This window comes from Phoenix dactylifera, chromosome 17, assembly GCF_051530095.1.
Source record: "Phoenix dactylifera cultivar Ajwa chromosome 17, Ajwa_hap1_PhDact_Kaust_v1.1, whole genome shotgun sequence".
Taxonomy (NCBI): domain Eukaryota; kingdom Viridiplantae; phylum Streptophyta; class Magnoliopsida; order Arecales; family Arecaceae; genus Phoenix; species Phoenix dactylifera.
Window position 1 is genome coordinate 8,617,186 of NC_143206.1, and position 22,395 is coordinate 8,639,580.

The 22,395-nt window shown below is 37.5% G+C and overlaps 1 protein-coding gene across 1 annotated transcript; it reads right to left on the bottom strand.

Annotated features, from left to right (window-relative positions):
• Nucleotides 1-10,657: 10,657 nt before the first annotated feature.
• LOC103722103 (uncharacterized) lies at nucleotides 10,658-13,493 on the bottom strand. The gene is made up of 3 exons (XM_039132852.2): nucleotides 13,015-13,493; nucleotides 12,674-12,749; nucleotides 10,658-12,473 (listed from the first exon to the last, which is right to left on the bottom strand). Exons 1-3 carry the CDS (start codon nucleotides 13,051-13,053, stop codon nucleotides 11,089-11,091), a joined length of 1,500 nt encoding a protein of 499 aa, XP_038988780.1. The 5' UTR covers nucleotides 13,054-13,493; the 3' UTR covers nucleotides 10,658-11,088.
• Between the last annotated feature and the right edge of the window lie 8,902 nt (nucleotides 13,494-22,395).

The window sequence follows — 22,395 nt, forward strand, 5'->3', positions numbered from 1 at the left end:
GGATGTCCTTTTACAATGCTGCAGCAAAAGAAATAATTGTGAAGATTTGCAATACTGTTATAGGAGCAGCAGAGAAAAGATTACATGCATGACTTCCATGACATGCAAAAGAAAAGACAACAAAGCATGCTACTCAGGAAGAACGAGATAGTTGAATACATAAATCCACAAATGTTGGTTACTAAACTTAGTTTTTAATATTTAGTAATTTATGGTTTTATTTCAATAATTGCATATTAGTATGGTGAGGAGTTACATGTCTTTTGGTTTTTTGGTCATGTGGGAGTTACATGGAGTTATAAGAAATTTATTTAGAGAGAGTTATTTGAGATTTATTTGGGGTTATGAATGGTGTAATGACTAATTCAATTAGGGAGGTTAAAAGACCATCTAAAGTCCCTATAAATATTCATGTACTCTAATTGTGTTTGGATGTGAGTTAAATGAAAATTATTTTTCTTCCAAACTTTCTTCTTGAGTGTTATTCTTCATATTTTTTATCTAACAAAGTGGTATCAGAGCTAGATTGATCCAATGGCCAACAATACGATGGCATTTTCGGTTCCTCAACTCACCAAAGACAACTACGAAAATTGGTGCATCAAAATGAAGGCACTTCTTGGCTCGCAAGATGCATGGGAGATGGTTGAAAAAGGCTATGTGGAGCCTGAAGATGAGGCGACTTTGATGGAGAATCAAAGGCAATCGCTAAGGAAGTCAAGGAAGAAGGACAAGAAAGCTCTTTTCTTGATTTATCAAGGATTAGATGAAGCCACCTTTGAGATTGTTGGAGCTGCTACAACATCAAGACAAGCTTGGGAATTTCTTCAAAAAGCATACAAGGATATTGATAAGGTAAAGAAGATTCGTCTTCAAAGCCTTAGAAGTGATTTTGAGTATTTACAAATGAAAGATTCAGAATCTATTGCTGATTATTTTACAAGAGTTATGGTGATTGTTAATCAATTAAGGAGGAATGGTGAAACTCTAACCAATGTTCGAGTGGTGGAAAAGGTGTTGCGGTCTTTGGACCCGAAATTTGATTTTGTTGTTGCAGCCATAGAAGAATCCAAAGATTTGGAGGAAGTGACAATTGAAGAAATTATGGGCTCTTTGCAAGTTCATGAGAAAAAGCTTAAAAAAAGAAAGGAAGAAAAGCCATTGGAGCAAGTTCTACAAACGAAGCTTACTACAAAAGAAGATTATGGGAGAACTCAAGAAAGAGCCCGAGGACGAGGTCGTGGCCGTGGCCGAGGACGAGGAAGAGGAAGAATCAATCGTGGCTCATCAAGCAATGAAGAGAAGGAGCAAGGTTCAAATCCTATAAGAGGAAGAGGACGTGGTAGAGGAAGGCCATATGAAAGAAGGTGGTATGATAAATCTAATATTCAATGTTATAATTGCAAGAAGTTTGGGCACTACTCTTCAAATTGTTGGAGTGCTACTAATCAAGTTGATGAGAATGTTAATTATGGTGAAAAGAGAAATGAAGAAGAAGAGCCATTTCTATTATTAGCATATAAAGGAGAAGAAAGCAACAAAGAGGAAGCATGGTATCTTGATACTAGAGCGAGCAATCACATGTGTGGCAAAAGAAGCTTATTTGCGGAGCTTGATGAATCAGTCGGTGGTCAAGTTACTTTTGGAGATTCTTCTAAAATTCCGGTAAGGGGCAAAGGCACTATTTTGATTCGTTTGAAGAATGGCACTCATACATTTATTTCTAATGTTTTCTATGTGCCAAATATGAAGAATAATATTTTGAGTCTGGGGCAACTTTTGGAAAAAGGTTACAATATTCAAATGCAAAATCGTACTCTTTCTATAAGAGATTCAAGAAATAGATTGATTGCAAATATTGAAATGACAAAGAATAGAATGTTTCTTCTAAACATTCAAAGTGAAGTTGCTATGTCTTTGAAGGCATGTTTTAAAGATTCATCATGGCTTTGGCATTTGAGATATGGTCATCTTAACTTTGGTGTTTTAAAGCTTTTATCTAAGCATGATTTGGTGAAGGGATTGCCATTCATAGAAGATCCAAAGCAGCTTTGTGAAGGTTGTCTTCTCGGCAAGCATCATAGAAGGAGCTTTCCAAATGAAGCAATATATCGAGCACGGGAGCCACTAGAACTTGTGCACACAGATGTTTGTGGGCCAATTGTTCCTACCTCTTTTGGTGAGCACAAATATTTTCTCACTTTTACTGATGATTTCAGTAGAAAAATATGGATTTATTTCTTGAAAAACAAATCTGAAGCTTTTAGTACTTTCAAAAGATTCAAGATATATGTTGAGAAAGAAAGTGGTTATACTATTAAATCCTTGAGATCCGATAGAGGTGGAGAATTTACTTCTAAAGAATTTGAAGCTTATTGTGAAGAGAATGGAATTCGTGGACCTTTGACGATTCCATACTCTCCACAACAAAATGGAGTTGCAGAAAGAAGAAATAGAACTATTCTTGATATGGTGAGATGCATGTTGAAAAGCAAAGGTATGCCAAAGCAATTTTGGGCCGAAGCAGCAAATTGTGCCATTTACATCTTGAATAGATGCCCCACAAAAGGCTTGCGGAATATCACACCACAAGAAGCATGGTCCGGTAAGAAGCCTATTGTTTCTTATTTAAAAGTTTTTGGAAGTATTGCTTATGCTCATATACCGGCAGAAAAGAGAACTAAACTTGATGATAGAAGTACTAAATATGTTTTCATTGGTTATGATGCTCGCTCAAAGGGGTATAAATTATATAATCCATGTAATGAAAAAGTTGTTGTTAGTAGAGATGTTGAATTTGATGAAGAAGGCATATGGGATTGGAGTTCTCAAGAAGAAAAAAGGCAATCCGGCATATTTATTGAAAAAGAGCAACCAAGAAATGAAGAGTTACAAGCACCTACACCATCTTCATCTTCATTCCCAGCAGAACCAAGTTCAAGGCCAAGCAAAATGAGAAGACTAAGTGAAATATATGAGGTAACAGAGAATGAAAATAATCTAACTCTTGTTTGTCTTCTTGCCAATTGTGAGCCAATAGATTTTGAAGAAGCCATTAAAGATCACAAATGGAAGAAGGCTATGGATAAAGAAATCAAGGCTATTGAGAAAAATGACACATGGAAGTTAGCTACTTTACCAGATGGGCACAAGGCAATTGGAGTAAAATGGGTATACAAGATGAAGAAGAATGCACAAGGTGATGTAGAAAAGTACAAAGCAAGGTTGGTGGCCAAAGGATATAGTCAAAGGTATGGTATTGATTATGAAGAGGTATTTGCTCCCGTTGCTCGTATGGAAACAATTAGATTGATAATTTCTTTGGCGGCTCAATTTAAATGGCAAATATTTCAAATGGATGTAAAATCGGCATTTTTGAATGGTTTTCTTCTCAAGCTAAATAAGGCTTTATATGGCTTAAAGCAAGCTCCAAGGGCGTGGAACCGAAGAATTGATTCTTACTTTCTTGAAAATAATTTTATGAAGTGTCCTTATGAGCATGCACTCTATAGTAAGGTGAATGAAAATGGAGATATATTTCTTGTTTGCTTGTATGTTGATGACTTGATCTTCACAGGAAGCAATCCAAACATGTTTATGCAATTCAAGAAATCTATGATTCGGGAGTTTGAAATGACAGACATTGGCCTTATGTCCTACTTTTTGGGCATAGAAGTGAAGCAAACTGAAAATGGCATTTTCATTTTACAAGAAGGATATGCAAAGGCAATATTAAAGAAGTTCAAGATGGAAGATTGTAATCCAGCAAACACTCCGGTGGAATGTGGCACAAAATTAACGAAGTATGGTGATACAGAAAAGATTGATCCTACTATGTTCAAGAGCCTAGTTGGAAGTCTTCGTTACTTGACATGCACAAGGCCGGATATATTATATGGAGTTGGACTTGTGAGTCGTTATATGGAGGAGCCAAAATCATATCACTTGAAGGCCGCTAAAAGAATCCTTCGGTACATCAAAGGTACTATTGGACAAGGCTTATTTTATTCTTCTTCCAAAGATTTTTGTCTTGTAGGTTACTTGGATAGCGATTGGGGAGGAGACTTGGATGATAGAAAAAGTACTTCCGGCTATGTATTTTACTTGGGAGACAGTACTGCATTCACATGGTGTTCGAAGAAGCAGCCAATTGTTACTCTTTCTACATGTGAAGCCGAATATGTAGCTGCCTCCTCCGGTGTTTGTCATGCAATTTAGCTAAGGAAGCTACTAAAGGAGATACAATGTCCACAAAAACAACCTACAAGATTGTTCATTGACAACAAATCTGCCATATCACTAGCCAAGAATCCCATCTATCATGAAAGAAGCAAGCACATTGATACTCGATACATTTTATAAGAGAGCACGTGAAGGACAAGGAGATCGAGCTTGTACATGTCAAATCTCAAGATCAAGTAGCGGATATATTCACTAAGCCCCTCAAGAGTGAAACTTTTTGCAAGTTAAGGAGTTTGCTTGGAGTTGCAAAACCAAGTTTAAGGGGGGGTGTTGGTTACTAAACTTAGTTTTTAATATTTAGTAACTTATGGTTTTATTTCAATAATTGCATATTAGTATGGTGAGGAGTTACATGTCTTTTTGTTTTTTGGTCATGTGGGAGTTACATGGAGTTATAAGAAATTTATTTAGAGAGAGTTATTTGAGATTTATTTGGGGTTATGAATGGTGTAATGACTAATTCAATTAGGGAGGTTAAAAGACCATCTAAAGTCCCTATAAATATCCATGTACTCTAATTGTGTTTGGATGTGAGTTAAATGAAAATTATTTTTCTTCCAAACTTTCTTCTTGAGTGTTCTTCCTCATATTTTTTTATCTAACAACAAATTCGTGTCTTCGGTTGTTTTTTGTAAGGGCTGGGGATTAGTCCTTTTCTAATCCTCACCTAAATCCTTACATCATCTCTCAATATCTATGGGTTCGGCTAGCATCATATCGCTAGCGAAGCAATTCAATATGTACATAATTTTTATTTAATAAAACAAAGGGCGGCACAGCGAGCCTCCCATTCAATCAAAAAAAAAAGAAATAGGGAGGTATAGAGTGTTGGCGGTTGATAAGAAATAGGGGGGTATATGGTGTTGGAAACAAGGCTTTGTTTTCTTCGGTGTGATTCAAGTTCGAAACGCGGGGGCGTCGATTAAATATGAGGGCCGGATGCCCTCCGTTTGGATTGCACATGATGGAAGCGCTTTCTGGTTCGCTGGTATCGAGGTGGCGCGGGGATGACGTACTCACTCGTGGGTAAGGAACCCAATGGAGAGAATCCAGGGTCGAAGAAGGTACGGTCTGCATCAAATATTTTCTGATAGAAGGAGAGCCCAGCCCCAATGAAAGCTGCTACGCGGCCGACATTGGTGGAGAGACAGGAATCAAATAGAAAATCCATGAGCATGAAATTATATCTCCCTTGATCATATTTTAAAATATTCCCTTGGAGTACGGGAAAGTTAGGACGATGTCCTTCCTCTCTGCGGGAAGTATACTTCATTCTAGAGTAGGAAACTTCCTGCAGCCTCTTATTTTGGATGACTTTTTAGAGAAAAAGTTCACATAAAGTGTCTTAGTAGATTGCATGATTTTCAACATCACAAGTCACTGTTCTTGGGAGAACTTAGAAGCATATATGTGAATTAGTTCCACCTTTCTATTTCGAGGGGTTCCCTATTTTATGTCAAAAGGGTTAGCATTTTGTTGTTTTGTAACCTCTTCCATAACTAAGAGAAAGTTGGTGCACAAAACAAGTCATCTTGACTTTTCTATCGTCAAGCAATTGCTCCTTCAAAATAAAAATAAAAATAATATTATTTAGTTTGGACAATCCAAGATCACGATATCATCATGATATTCAATTATGTTTGTGCTATTTTTGACCTTTTTTTTCTTTCCACAAAATGATTGCTTTAGAACTCGAAAATTCATCATTGCCCAACCTTTTTACCTTTATACTAAGCAATGGCACCTAAATTAGGATAAAATAAAATAAAATAATTAATTAATTGACGATTTTTGATATGAAATTTCTTGTCTTTTTGATATTTTGATATTATCCACTAATTTTTGCATTGTCTTCGCATTCCCATTATTCTCTCATCGATGAGAAATAGATTGTTTTTGCTACTTGAAGTCTGGAGATAGAGTAGTGCAAACAATCTAATTCTAACCATGCAACACTTCCATTACATCTTAAATATTTGGCATATCATGATAACAGGATCATGGGAAGGGTTAGGAAACCTCGAGTCTAAAGAACTACCTTCTTTAGATAATCTATTTCCAAAAGCTTAGCGCAAAAAGGCTGACTTCCCTCGCTAAAATTTTCAACAAAGGATGAAACTTTTATCTTGCACTAGGTAAGTACAATTACATGATAGTATTTCAGTCAACTTTTGCAAAACCGTATTGCAGTGAATTAACTAAGAAAATTTGATGCATCAATCTTTTTTAAACTATTATTTTTTAAAAAAAATTTATTATTTACAAAAATAAAAGTAAAAAATTCTTACTTCACCATTTCAAAAAAAATAATATTTTTTCCCATAATCGACACCACACCGATCGTGGCTATTTTCGATGCTACCATATCTATTACAGTCTCCACCGCCGCCGCAATCACCGCTACCACCGCCATCTCCACCACTACCACCACCATTACTACAGCCATTATTTCTATCACCATCATCATCATTTTCGTTGTCTCCACCACTATTGCTATTATCAACATCACGAGCACCGTCACAAACCGCTACTGCAATCACCCTCAACATCTTTACTATACTATCACTTCTACCATGGTCTTTACCACCACCACCACCACCATCACATTCTTAATTACCATCATCATATTTTTATTTTTAAAAAATTAATGATTATACCAAACATATTATATTTTAAAATCTAATAATAAAATAAAAATAAGTTTTTTATTGTTATTTCTAAAAATAAGCTTATTGGGCATCACTTCCATTTCTCATTCTTTATTGTTAAAAATAAAGTAAAAAAAAAAATCAAGGCAAAAGCATGTTTAACATTATTAATTTTTATTTTATTATTTTCTAAAATTACTTTTATTACTTTTAAAAAAGAAAATAAGGAATTTTTACTTTTAGTATTGCCAAAAATAAAAAATAAAAATCACATCTTTTACATCACCACTGACACCAACTTTACTGTCGCTGCCATTGCTTCAGGGAGAAAAATGAAAATCCAACTCTCACAATTAAGGTGTAATCCACAAATTAGTCAAAAACTATAATTAGATTTCATAAAAAAATAATAATTAGATTGAGCATATGACAATCATCTATAATGCTTGTCCAAGTGGACGTGCCAAAACCAGCTGGTTCCATTAAAATATGACAAATGAAGAAGGAGGCAGTGGAGAGAGAGAGAGAGATTCAATGCGTTTTTTTTTTTCTTCTTTCCATAGGAGGAGAGTCTATGTTTTAAGATCACGGGAAATCCGGCCCTTGGCAAGGTACAGCATGGTCACAGATGCAGATAAGAAAGTAGTCAAAAAGAAGTGAATGAACCCCGTACCATGGCAACATATTCATTACGGAAGTCCGTCCATTACCTCATAGGAAGAAGGCCATGCCCACAACGCCATGGTAGTACTCGCCCCAGCACCAAGCCCACAAGCCCAAGTAAACGTAGAAAGAAATAATACTAATAAATTTAGAAAGTAGAAGCACCTTAGAAAAAGCTAGCAGCCATAAAACTTTGTGACCTAAGCCCAGAGAAATGAAAAGAAAATACTCAGATAGATGTCACTGCATGCATTGATGAAGTGATAAGATTCCATGTATGAATGAATTGATTAGACATCTTATAAACCAGGCAGAAGAGAGAGAGGGAGATAGGTTTGTATTGGATGTGATGGAAAGGCATCTCTTTCTTTCTCTGAGATACTGCTGATAGTGTCAGCTCCAGGTCCACCAATCCAACCCATCCATTTATTGGGAAGACCATCGATTGGACAGATCAGATCCAACGAACACTTTTTCTTGGTTATAGCAGAATATATAATAAAAAGTTAAATAAAATATTTAATGATACCTCATAGCGTACATGCATATTCTCCACGCCTCGTACGTGGAGGATTTGTTAACAAGTTTTTCTCTAAAGTTTTGTTTGTTAGTGTATTAACTTTATAGTTCATGGCATATAATTTTAAACTTTTATATTTGATTTAGGAGAACTAAGTGGAGAATACTGTAGTCTCCATTGATCTACTCACCAAAAAGTTGAAATGTGCAGTAGCCTAAGGCCACGTACCACCTAAGTTAGTGTAGGCCTCGGAGAGCCTCGTAAACAATTAGATATGGATGTTAGCATAAAGCAGGCAGTGTAGCTCATCAATGGTGACAGTACAAATTTGGGTCAAAAGTTTCTTGGGAGTGTGGGACATGGAGCAAAGGAAAAATAAAGAAAGGAACCCAGAGAGAGAGAGAGAGAGGCATCATTCTCTAGACTCCCTGCACTGTTCCCAGAGAGAGAGAGAGAGAGAGAGAGAGGCATCATTCTCTTCTCCCTGCACTGTTCCCTAGATTAAGGAGTCTCTTCCATCTTTCATATCCCTACTAAAAAAAGGAAAAAAGGGGGAGACTGCTAAAGAGAAAGATGAGAGTTTACGTGGCTTTTAAGCCTCGGAACAAACAGTTATACCAGGAAAAAATATTGGGAGGAGGATGGCAGGGAGGGAAGAGCTCTAACCCCAATGCATGGTGATTCCTCGCTACAACTTTCACATGTAGGCCCGTCTCGTATGCCTCTCGTCTCGACTGGATTTAAATCTTCGCCGATCTGTGTTGAAAAAAGTTTAATGAAATAAGTGGCTTCATCTGTGCTCGTCTCCTGGATGCCCTGGTTATCTCACGATGAAACTTTGATTATAGTGTGGATGATGACAGAAGCTTTAGTGGCGTGGGCTTTATCATTAAAAATAATGAGGGCAGACTGATAGCAGCCAGGGACCGGTGCATTTTCAACATGACTGTCATCTGTGCCAAGTTCAGAGCTGCCTGAAAAAATATCACTTTTGCAAGGCGCATCTTAGGTGCAAATCGTCTCCTCCTCAAGAGTAACTCGGCCATGTTAATCAAATGAATTCGGAGTTAGAGAGGACAGCCACTGTTCCATGATATCTACAAAGCCACGCATGTCTACAGCGAGCTGAGAGAGGCGCATGGCGCGGTTAACTGGGCCGCGTGTTTTGCTGTCCACCATTCAGAGAGCTTCATATGGAAAAACAAAAAATCCCTACCATAGCCTTTTAGTGAGCTATTATTTTTTGATTTTGTTAGCTGTATTTACATCCGTTGCGTGCGAAAATTAGCCACTAATGGACATACAAGAACTAGAAAACTACTCCAATTTTACATTAGAACTATCTGAAGTTTAAAGATGATTGCAGGTGGGGAGAGAATTATGAATCAAAAATTAACTTTTAACTTTCTTTCTCATTGGACTATACGCCCCTGTACTTATGAATTCAATGATTTAAGGGTCCCGGGAGGAAACTTCGGAAAGAAACCCTACTGGTTTCTCAAGCATCCAAAAGATAATTATTTCAAATTATAACAGCATATTCCCTTAACCTATGGAAGTTATTTGACCATCTGGGTAAAATCGAGTTGAAATGAAGAAATGGTTTGAAGGATCAACTGTCCTGGTTTGATAGTGTGATCCTGGAGTAAGGCTTATAACCATCTTCTGTAGTTGCCATCTAGCTATCAGCCATCAAACTCTCTGTTTTCCCAATCTAGCTATGATCTGTGACCAACTCAAATGAATATCTTTTACTAAATATTAATTATAATCTTTTTTTGAGAGAACCCTTACTCATCAAAGTCCAACCTTGCAGGAGTTAACATATCAATAGAGACTCTTGACATCAACAAATTAACTCGGGTAGCCCATAATAAACTTATTGTTGGTACAGCTTCTCCCTTTATATCACCTTTTCTTCAACCCTTCTCTACCCAGTTCTGATGGCGAACTCACTCCCATCTCCTTATGTTTTGAATATCTCCAGGCCCTCAACCTCATCTAGCTGCATTATTCTTTGGCCAGGAGTATTTGATGTGCTGACATGATTCGTTTGAATGATATAAATACTCATGCATAAATGTTTCAGGGCCTGAAAAAGGGTGGCACTGTTTTGGTTTCAAGCGACCCATGAAATCATTGGAGGCAGAGTGTTGGTTTAAGTGAATGGCACGCAGTAGCATCTCACCCTGGACATTGGGAGATGCTTGCTTTTTGCAAACATAGAAGAAAAAATTGATCTACGCCACCCTCGTACAAGATTACGTTTTTCTATTGCCAGCATTTGAAAAACAGAGTTCCATGCATTGTTAGAGGATCTTCACAAGGCTCTGAAACATGGTACTGACATCTGCTAGGGATCTCACAAAGTAATTGCAATGTTTTAGAACTATGCATCAGAGGCAATTTGAGTTGAAGTGAATGTATTGTTGGTAATAAATTGCCTTGAAGAAAAATGCTTTGGGCAAAGGAGATCATGGCCCAACCTTCCTCTCTCTTGCTCCTCAGAAGACTCATCTATCTCACAAAAAACCATCTCCAGTGGAATGATACATTCATAACAAGCAAAGTAAGGCACCAAACATTCATCTGCAATGGATGGGAAGTTCCACCATTTCTATTATTATTGTTCTCCGACTTGCGACACATAACAATGAAAGCTTTTTAAAGCTCTCCAGAAGCTAGCCTCCCATTACATTCACTTTGTACTCCATTCACATGTTATAGCGAGCATAAGAGGACCAAACAACCCCTAGCTCCCAAAAGATAAGATATTATAATTAAACCCTACATAGATATATATATGCCTTTGACCTAACTTCAACTTGAGACGGAGAGAAAACATTTCACTAATGAAAAATTAAAAGAAAATAAAGATAAAAATACTAAATTACCCATTTTCCATCTATATGCAGCAGAAGTTCTAGTATGCCTCTTCCCTCCACCCAGAGAGCTTCAAAGAGATGGGCAAGGAGATTAAGAAGCAGAGCATAGCCCACATAATCTTATATTGCTTCACATAATTAAGCAGCTACTGGGGTTCTCATCACTGAAGAAGTCGGTATATGGCTCACCCTGCGGTGGTGGTGGCTGGTACATGTTGTAAATTGGCGGCGGCGGTGGTCGGGCGTACCCCATCATCGGCTGATATGGATGATCCTGGCCATTCATCATCCTCGGCTGCTGCTGCTGCTGCTGCTGCATCATTGCAGCCAAGTACTGCTGCTGGTATGGATATGCAGCAGCCATCATCTCCGGCTGCGGCGGCGGAGGCGGCGTCGGCACCACCATCCCCCCTTGAACGTATCCAGGCTGTGGGACGCCGGCTGGAAGGCCCTGGATCGCAGGTGGGAAGCTCCCCATCTGGGCCATGAGAGCTTGCATGTTCCCCATTTGGCCCAAGCCCATGCCAGGGAAGCCTTGGCCCATCATTCTGGGATTCATCGCTGGATGGCCCCCGCCACCATCCTTGCCTCCACTGGCTGGATTGTTGCTATTGTTCCCACCATTACCGTTGCCATTGCCATTGCCATTGGGAGTGGCCTTATTATTCCCTCCATTCTTATTATCCTGTTCCCCAGGCCCACCACCATTCTTCCCGCCGCCGCCACCATTCTTGGCAGAAGCTCCACCGCCAGCATTGCCAGCACCCTGGTTCTGATTTCCACCACCGCTGCCACCATTTTTGCCGCCGCCACCATTGCCATTCTTCTGCTCATTGTTAACACCCATGCTCTTGTTTTGCACCATGGCATCTCCAACACCACCACCTTTCTTGGCACTCCCACCGCCACCGCCGCCACCCTTCTTATCATTCATCCCATTCCCATTGGGTGGTGCGTTCATGGGCTTGATCTTGATGTTCTTAAAATCCTCATCAAAGTCAGCATCGAAACTATCCATAACATCCAGGTCCTCATCATCAAAGTTATCGAAATCATCGCCATCGCTGCCGCAGTCTTCGGGGAGAGGGGCGAAGTTCACAGGTTTCTGATCCTTCGGGAAGGGGAGCTTCAGGTCCTTGAATTGCGGCAGCTTCAGATCTTCGAAACCTTTCATCTGCTGTAGCTGCTGGAATTGTTGTTGCAGTGGTTGTTGTCGCTGCTGCTGCTGCGGCGCCGGCGGTGCTGGTGGTTGCTGGCCCTTGTGGTCTTTTCCACCATTCCCACCACCACCTCCGCCCTTCTGAGGTTTTCCATTGTCCTTGGGCTGCCCTTTCCCTTGCTCACGCTGTGGCTTCTGGGATTGGCTGTTGCTGTTGCTGTTGCTGCCACCCTTTGGAGCCAACAGCTCTGCATGCTTGCCAGCCTTTGCAAGCTTTTTTATGAGGGTGGCAGGATCAACATTGCCTGAAATAGTTACCTTCCCTTGCTCTGCATCTATGGCGGTGGTGTACACTCCTGAGATCAACAGTAATACAAAATAGAAAGAAGAAAGAAAAGAAAGGCAACAATAAAGATATCATCAGAGATCTATATATGTAGGAATCCAAACAACTGTAGATAAAAAGAAAATGAGAAGCTCCTTTTCTTCTAGCGCTAAAAACACTACAAAAACAGTGCATAGGTAGAGGAGGAGGAAAAATAGATCGTGGAAGTACCATCAATTTTCTGAAGCAATTTCTTCACCTTCTTCTTACATCCCTCGCAGTGTATGTTCACTTTGAGAACACAGGTCTGCATTTAAAAAAAAAATAAAGAAAGAAAAATGGAGGGAAAAAAACAAATTAACAGACAAAACCATGAACATTAGAGACAAAGCTTGAAATGTGTTGATTAACTTGATGAACAAAAGAGACAGAGACATGCTAAATGTTAAGAATAATGCTCAAAATGTAGCATGGGATAAAAGGAAACAAAGAAAAGAGAAATGACTGTTGAAAGTTGTTGAGTTCAGAAGAAGCAGAGGCAAAGAAAGAATAATAGGGAAAGAAAGAGGTACCTGTATCTTGAGGAACTTGATATCGTCTTCTTTACTCATCCCTTCCACCAAACAGAAGAACAAGACCAATTTTTTTTCCTTCTTCTTCAAACTCAGTACAGCTTTTTATGGAGATATGGGAACAAAGGAAGAAGAAAACGGATCAATGGAGAAACTTAAGAAGAATCCCCACGAAAGAGATCACTTTCTTTGGTGGGCTTGTCATCCCAAGAGTGCAAGAAATAATGGTGGAGAAACGGGCTTAGTGTATTTGAGCAGCGAGAGGGAGGGTTTTAGAGAAAGTTGATGCCTTCAGAAATGACCATTAACCCTGGCCCTTGTCAGGTGATGCAAGGGATGAGAGGGGAGGGGTGAGTGTTCCAAATACTGAGACTCTCTTTGCCCTTCATTTGGTTTTAATACTACTGCGTTTCCTCTCTCTTCCTCAACCAGGGAAAACATGGTTTTTTTTTTTTTTTTTTTTGCAAGACCATCCCTATGCTTTTTAAAATTGCAGATCAGTCTCTTTCTTTCTTCCTTCCTTTCTTTTTTCTTTTTATGATGATCACCTAATATCCGAAGAACCTTTTTGTTTGGTTGGACCAACATTGTGTGTAAACCTGTTTAAACCAATTTATGTGATTAGGGTGGACCACCTTCTCTCTTAGTGAGAAATGCCAAGAGAACTCAATCTCATTCTCACTTCTTTTCCTCCACTCTTCTATTCCACAAAAACTCTCAAAATTTCTGCAACCTCAAGTTTTTGTGAACAACATTTTTAGAGGAATTTTTGCATAGGAGAGGAAGATTAGATGTTTACTCTTGACAGTTTTGTGTACCTATTTGTAACCAATGCTTTGTATAGCCACCAAAATACAATTTCTATTTTCACCCTAGCTATTATTTAAAATTTACTGGGCATTAGATTCGAAAAATGACAGTTATGAGCTCTTTATTCTTGGTGGGCCAACAATATATAGTTTTTGGCTTCATATGTTTGTTGTCATAAACCTTTGTTTTGGTATTTATGGTTTTATCTGTAAAATCTTTTTCTTAATTTTAAAGTTATACTTAAAGTATAATGAGATTGATTTGTGTGCTTGATTATGATAATTGAGATATGATATGTTTGTTAAATAGTCCTTGCTGCCCACTCCTAACACTAATAGGCCCAAAAAGCAACTCTTATTACTGCAGAAGTGGTAAAAATGTTTCATAAAGTTTCTTCTCATCAGAATGATGATGGTAAAATCTATCACTTGTATTTATGATCAAGAAGTAACTCAGAAAACCAGAAAACAAATTTTTCCATCCAAAAAATAAAAAAATAGATTTGTATTATTTTTAAATTAAATGTAAATAAATCCAAAATGGTTGTTAGGGCACATGAGAATTCCAAGTGCTTGTTAGTACACATGGGAGTTCTTTCTGGTTTATTGCTAAACACATTTGATTGGGATCTAAATTGGTTAATTAGCTGCAGTCTCATGAGCTAAACTAAGCTTCTTAAACAATTTATATTTTATAAGCACAAAGATCTTTAATCTGAGGGTGTATCTTTAAAATGAAAAAATAGTCATTAGTTAGCTACCATTTATTGGCAAATATTATTAATAACTATTGTTGTCCTACTTTGGCTATTATTTCGTTTGCTTCTCTAGCTACAATCACTTAAAAGGACTAGAATCAACCACCAGATAACTCATAAGTGGGTGTGAATTGAGTTTTTTTTTTTTTTTAGTGCAGAGAAGTGCAATTTGAGTTTGCTACCTAGTGGAAAAAAGGTTAACATTTAGAGGGGTGGTAAGGAGGGCTTTGAGATTTATTTTTGCAATGAATAGTTTTAAGAACCAATAGTTTTATTTGCATCATATAATAAATTTGATCCTCGAGGTTTATTCTGTGAACTATATCTTCATTGCGACATCAAAACTTTGCAAGTATACTATCTTTTGATTAATGATAGTAATGCTCAACTCTGCATGTGTGTGTGTTTTGACAAACTTCAATTTGGTCTGATGCATCTAAAGATTGCGTGACTCTCTAAATATTTAGAAGATATTGCAAAGTTCGATATTGTAGGCTGGCCATTTTTCATGATGACCTCCTTACCCCCATCAAGTAGGTACAAGGTTCATTACACCTCTTTAGAAAGGTTCTATCAGATGTTTTTATATTTACAAAGAGACAATGAATATGTTACATTTAACCAAGGCTACTTCTTTGTGTATGCAATGTGGAATGTACAATTAGGGAAAAACCATTTCACTTCTCACAAAGCGGATATTATTCCATCGGAGACTAATTGCTTAGGATATTCTTATCAAATGTTTTTATATTTACAAAGAGACAATAAGTGTATTGCATTTAACCCAGGTTATTTCTTTGTGTATGCAGTGTGGATTGTACAATTTTTGTAACAAAATACATGGAATGAAATTTTTTTGACAGCTTATGTTAAAAGTGAATGGTACATTTGTGATCATGTAAATTTTTAGATGGATTAATGTAATCTTGTATATCAAAAGAATGGTAGATTAGTTAATTTGAACATGTATCAAAAAAATTATAATTAAGCATGTGTTTTCATCTATTTTATGTGTCATGTGCATCCAAGTTTCTTGTGGTATATTCTTGAACACATGGTACATTTATTGGACATTTTGACTATCAAACAAGTGATAGTTTATGGATTTTGTTTGCCATGCACTTCTTAGTATGGTGCTAAAAATAGTGTACACAGAGATAAGCTCAAATGATACAAAGCCAATCTTAGTGGGCATAGAGTCAAAAGCAGTGCACATGGCTCATAAAGTTGTGCACACAAATAGAGAAGTATCAATATATTATGTCTCTTTCTGTGCTTATCTTTCAATTAATATGCACATGAACCATGACATTAGACATGGCATGAGAGTACAATGCCAACTACAGTCTCTATAGACCTCATCTTAGTGACTTAACGTGTACAATGCCAGTGGCAAAGTAAATAGAGACAATCTTAGTGCATGATGCTTTAAACTCAGTGTATACATGTTTAATCCCAATGCGTACTAACTTGATCTCACTGCATGATATGTGGAAAGCAGTGCACAGATTGATAGAACCATTGAACATGGTATCATTCTCTAAGGGCATGGCTGATGTATTGAAAGCAATCAATGAGCAATGTTAACTCGTTAAGGAAATTGATGTAGGACCATTGTAAGGAGTTTATGGATATATCATTGTTCATGACAATGTCGTACATAAGCATTTTGTGCAATAGGATCGACACCATCGTGTCCTGACCTATAGTTTCCTAGATTTTCATTATATAGCAACATTGTGTCACAGTATAAACAAAGCTTTCCTTTGCACTCGTCTTGTTTTCATGTGCATTCAGATTTTCTCTGTCCGTACCATTTTCTGACAGAATATACGTTGGTTCTGATGCATTGGAATTAGGTATTTGTGCACTAGTCCTAGTATTATGTGCATCAAATCTAGGTGTGTGCATGCTTACTGTTTTTGGCATCATGTTCAATGATGATGTCTCTGCGAAATTAGAGTTGGTTATGCCTACCATATACCTTTTGGAAATATGAGTTATTCTAGATAAAAGCACCTAGTTAATAAGACAGATACACAATAGGTCTTATATACATAAACTATATAAAACACATTAGGGTTGCATTTGATTCGTGATCAAAATAGATTGGAATAGAAATCGAAATGGCCATATTTTTCTGCGTTTGGTTTATTACTGGAATGAGAATTGAAATTAAAAATCAGTTAAATAGAGAAGTATTTTTGAGAAATTAGTTTTTTAAGTATATCTGGTGCAATGGGATCTGAATACTGGGAAGAGAGTCGGGATAAAGATTTGGGGGATTGGGGCATTCTAATTCCCGACCCCCATCCCTCTAGAATATGAATGGGAATGGGACTCCTCCTAACTAAATAGTTGGAGTGAGAGTCGTTTATTCCTATTCTCATTCGAGAGCTCAACTCTATAAGTATATGTTCAGTGCAAATTCATCTACAAGGCATGGGTTTTATATTTTGGGGCTTTCGATTTCTTTGTGATAGGAACAACCTCAACAGCTTGGGAGCCGAAATTAGTGGGCACCTTGTGTTGAGATTTTTTATAAGTAATCACAACAAAGTTGTTAATCAGGTAAAATCACCCAAGTTAGGTAATTGCAATTACTATTCCATCAATTGGTATTATTCTTATGGTGAATAGGGATGGAAACGGATCAGGTATCAATCAGATAGGCTATTATGCATAATCGCCTCATACTTATCACAAGACGAGTAGAATCTTGAGGTGGGACAGGTAGAGTTGTGGGGTTAGGTTGGATGAGTCAGATTGGGAAAAATTGCTTTTTTTTTTGCATATGAATTAATTTTTTTTGCCCCTGGGAGGAAATTGTAAAAAGTAATATATGTTCGAGCCGGATTCGAGGCAGGTTTTACTATTGCTTGTATTTGTCTAGAATTCACTGATGGTCAGATAAAATTCACCCTATTAATGTAGGATCGGATCGAATATCTAATGGAATAGAGTAAATTATCATCTCTATTCTTTAAAATATGCTAGCTAGTGCAAAATCTGCACTATTTTTATTTTTTTTTGGAAAACCTATTCACCATTGAGTACAGTACAAAGGCACAATCCTAGACTAGAGCGGAAGTCCAAGCCAATTATTTAATTGAAAGCAGCACATGTAACTATTTCCAAGGCATTTTGGGCTCGGAGTATTTTGCATTTTCCTTTGGAATGAGAGGCAAAGCCACAGAAGGGTCAGGCTTCTGGTGCTAGTCTCATGTACAACCACTGACACCTTGTATCAACCCTATGTACCCTCTCAACCACTGATATAATTATATATTTTATATTTTCTCTTTCGTATCCCATATCCCCTCAACAAAAGATGTAGGCTAGAACTCCCACAGCAAAAGACCAGACCTAGAACTGGAATGGACCAACGTGAATAAAGATCAGGACTGCGAGCACGCCAGTTTTTGGTGTGGTTGTTGCAAACGCCACCAAACCGATCATTCGTTTGCTTTACTGCAAGCTTTCCGCAAAGCAAAAGACTTTGATTACAGCAAACTTAATCATTAGGTTATGCTGCCTCCTGCAAAGCAAAAGACTTTGTCTACATAAGCACATTCTTATAAGGTCAAAAGTTTAGAAATTTTATAGTTGCATATATTTTAGAAAACGTCCTTAGGACATTTTAGTGTCCCCTTACACATGCAATTAAAATCTAGAGCCTGGGAGAATTAGCAAAATGAAAGGAAGGGAATGTTCGATAAGATGCTCGAACGATGGAAAAATTAAAAAAAATGGTTCTAGAGAATGTAATTTTAATCCTTGTTGCTAAATTATTACATGATTCGGATCTTTCTGATGATGGTTCGAATTTTAACATAACCACATGAGTGTCTTGGATTTTATGGAAAAATTTACTCAGCATAAAGATTAAGTAGTGACTTAATTAACAACTGAAAATTCTAAGCAATTTAGGCCCACAATACTAGCATACCAAGAACTCTCTCACAAATTAAAGCAAGAAGCTGACATGTAGCATTTATATTACTATTCATTGTAACGTATCAGGTACAAGGTGCTAGAAAAGGGAGCAAGTCGTGCGAAAGTTACACATGGGATGCGTACTTATGCTTACTTGTTTATTGTACAATAATTCTATGTTAATGAAACTTTTACCATCTACATCTGTGATGAGGTACATATGCTTTGGTGGCAAAGCTCAAGGGTCCATATCATATCTAAAATTTTTCCATGGATCCTTGCTAGATTCATCTTTTGCCCCCTTTTCTCATCTTAATCATTGCCTTGTTATGGAATTTTGCCAAACGACTTGCAAAGTTTTGCTCTCTTCAGATTATTGCTTTCCGATGCTTAATAAAATCAACTAGTTTGATAAATTTGGCTACTTGCTCCACTGTTGAGGTACGTAGGAGCCATCGTATTGTACATCTTTGCTCTCAAACTTTACATTTGATGCTTAACAAATCGTAGTTGGTTAAGAAAACTTCACAAGCTACCATGTGAAACAAGGCCACATGAATGGAAACAATGGTACTTGAATTGATATATATTGCACATTCATGAATGTGACTTTGCTTGCCTCTAAAATGTGGTTACACAAGTGATAGGTTTTAAAATCATGCAAGAACATGTCATCATCTTTCAACATGCAAACTCCTGGCTATTGTGTATTGAGATCAAAAGGGAGACAATCTTAACATGGATGATTAAATTGTTAGCTCCAAAAATTTGTGATGATTAGAACTTTTATTGCTTTTTCCTTAATGGAAAACATGTTTCTTCATAGCTATGGCATTAATAACAGTCTTCTGGCTCAGATATGGTGTCAATAAATTGTTTGTTCTTGCATGGATTGAATCAAGATCTAGATGGCTGCATGTATAAGTTATAACAAGACATACATCTTTCAATAGACCAATTGACTTAATCTAGGCATCCTACTGTATGACCGATAGTCGCTTTTTCTAAAAGAAAACTGCGAGATGGTAGAGCTACAAGCATGCTTCATTGCATTTACTTTGTGCAGTTAACCCAAGTTTTCTCGGCATGTGAATAGGGATAGTTATTCCCCTTGGAATAGATATTCTGCTTTTTGTTTGCAGAAATTTGTTATTCTTAGCTTGAATAGATCCAAAGGGAAAAAAAAGGGCCTTGATCGAGGAATAATACTTTCCATCTCCCCTTGGGATAATTATACAAAGAATAAGCACGCTAGTTTGGAAGAGTTATTCTTTCTTTATTCCCATTTTGATAAACCTGTCCATCAAGGATCTATTCCAAGCCCTATCCTGCATTATTCCAAAAACAAAGAAATGTAAAGAAGTTCCTTCATAGTTGTTTGCCGTTCAGAGAGATGCACATATTGTGAAAATTAAACACATTACCTTGTCACCTTGTTCGTTCTCGAAATGCCCTTGAATAGGTGCATTATGGAGAGCCAAAATAATAAGCATTGGTATGGAGACATTTGCCACTGATAACTTATCCCATTGGGAGATAAAATTTGATAAACTAATCCTTTTATGTTAAACACAATGCTGTTCTCATCCCTGAAGGGATAACTAGAGAAGGATGCTTAGTTTACAACAAGCGTTTTGATAAACACTGCAAGTTCATTGTTATAGACTGAAATTTTTGGCTGAATATTTTGTTAAATTCCACCACCATTATATGAAAATATCAAGTTATTGGTGAGCTTTCATAAGATCTATAAACTAAGTGATAATGTAGTTTCAAGGATGTCGACTAATTCAATTGAGAAAGTTATTGGATGTCGGATATATACCAGCATTTTGAGTCCCATCTCATCTCGATTTTGATGAAGCTATTGCCTTCCCTATAGTCCAAATGTTGAGCCAGGCCTAGCTAAAGCTCCCAACTCCCCAGCACATTTGACTTCAAGATGACCTTGAACCGTTCATGTAACAACTTTGTTGAGTTCTATATATATATATATATATATATATATATATATATTGAGCTACATTATATAATCATGTATCAATATTATAATCAAATATGTTCTTTTAATACAAATTATATTGATCTTTAAGAAATAAATATAAAATATTTTCCTTTATAAAATTGCAACATTATAGCAATTTAATAATACCAACTAACTAATTGATCCTAAATCTATAAATATAAATAATTAAATGAATAGCTAGCATAGAAAAATAATTTGAGCTCATGACCTCACTAACTTTTTTTTTTTATTTTCACAACTATGATAGGAGTAGAGGTGGGCATTGGGCCAGGCCGTCCATGGCCCGGCACGGCCCGACACGAAGCGGGCTGTGCCAGGCACGGCCCGCTTGCTACAGTAGCGGGTCGTGCCAGGCACGGCCCATAAAAGGGGGTCGGGCTGGGTTAAGAATTTCTGGCCCGTGGGCCGAGCTCGGCACGGCCCATAAGGGCCTGGGCTGGCCCGATTCGTGGGCCAAGCACGGCACGGCCCGCGAGCCAGCCCGGACGGCCCATAAGGGCCTGGGCTGGCACGATTCGTGGGCCAAGCACGGCACAGCCTGCAAGCCAGCCCGGAACGGCCCATAAGGGCCTGAACTGGGCTTGGGCCGGGCCAGGCACGGCTCGTCCCCCTTAAAATAAATGAAAATAATTTTTTTTAATAAATTAATAAATATTGGGAACTAAGGATTTATTAATATAAAGCCACCTTAATGGTGGGGGGTTTGGCATAGACCCCTACCAGTTTATTAATTTAAATCAAAATGGTACATGAAGGGAGGTTTGGGCCTTGGTCTGACCTCCAGAATACAATAAGAAAGGAGAAAAAATAGAGATGACTCACTTTAACAATTAAAAAAATAAAAATGTACAATTATAAAAAATTAAGAAATAAAAATAAATGATCAAAATCTTACTAATCATCAGTATTCACTATTCAGTAGTGTTTGTATCATCCTCATCAGAGGATGTTGTATCATTTTCACCTTTATCTTGAAGTCTCGCCTCAGCATCCAACCAATCTTTGAAGCAGAGAAGCATCTCAACCGTTTCGCCAGTCATCCTACTTCTCTTTTCGTCAAGAACACGCCGACCTGCACTAAAAGCGGATTTCGATGCTACTGTGGACATCGGCACAGCTAAAATATCGCGTGCAATTGCAGACATAACAAGGTATTGATTTTTAACACTCTTCCACCAAGATAATACATCTAGCCTCTCTATTTGATTTTCATCATATGCAGACTGAAGATCATTTCGTAAATAAAATTCTAGTTCACTACTTAAAGATGAAGATGAACTTGAAGCATGTGTGTGTTTTCTCTGTGCAATAAATGAAAAAATAGATGACGAACGAGAACTACTAGAAGAAGAAATAGAGCATGTGTGTGTTTTCTCTATTTGATTTTTTTTTTTTTGCCAGACGGGCCGGGCCCGGCACGGCCCGATGCCCATCTCTAGATAGGAGCAAGTTTGGTTGAAATTGAGTGAGGACAGTCTTCAAATCTAGGTCATACGAAAACTTTGAGACTTTATCAAATGAGTCAATTTATAATCATGTTGATTGAGTAGTTGATTTTAAATTTAAAATACTTAGAAAACTAACAATATATAACAAGTTTAGCGAAAAATTATTTATTCAAAATTTAATCTAGCCATGTTAAGTTTAGCTAGAGCTTGACTTGCTTGCTAATCAAGTTAGCTGATTTAAACTAAATTTCCAGCCTAAGACAAAGCCTGTCTCACTTAATGTAAGGGTGCCAAAGTTTGACCTGGGTCGCCAATCCGCACGAGTTCACCCAAAATAGATAGATTTCGGCAGAGTTTTTCTTCTTTTGGTAATTGTTAATTTTAGGCCAATTCAAAATCAATTT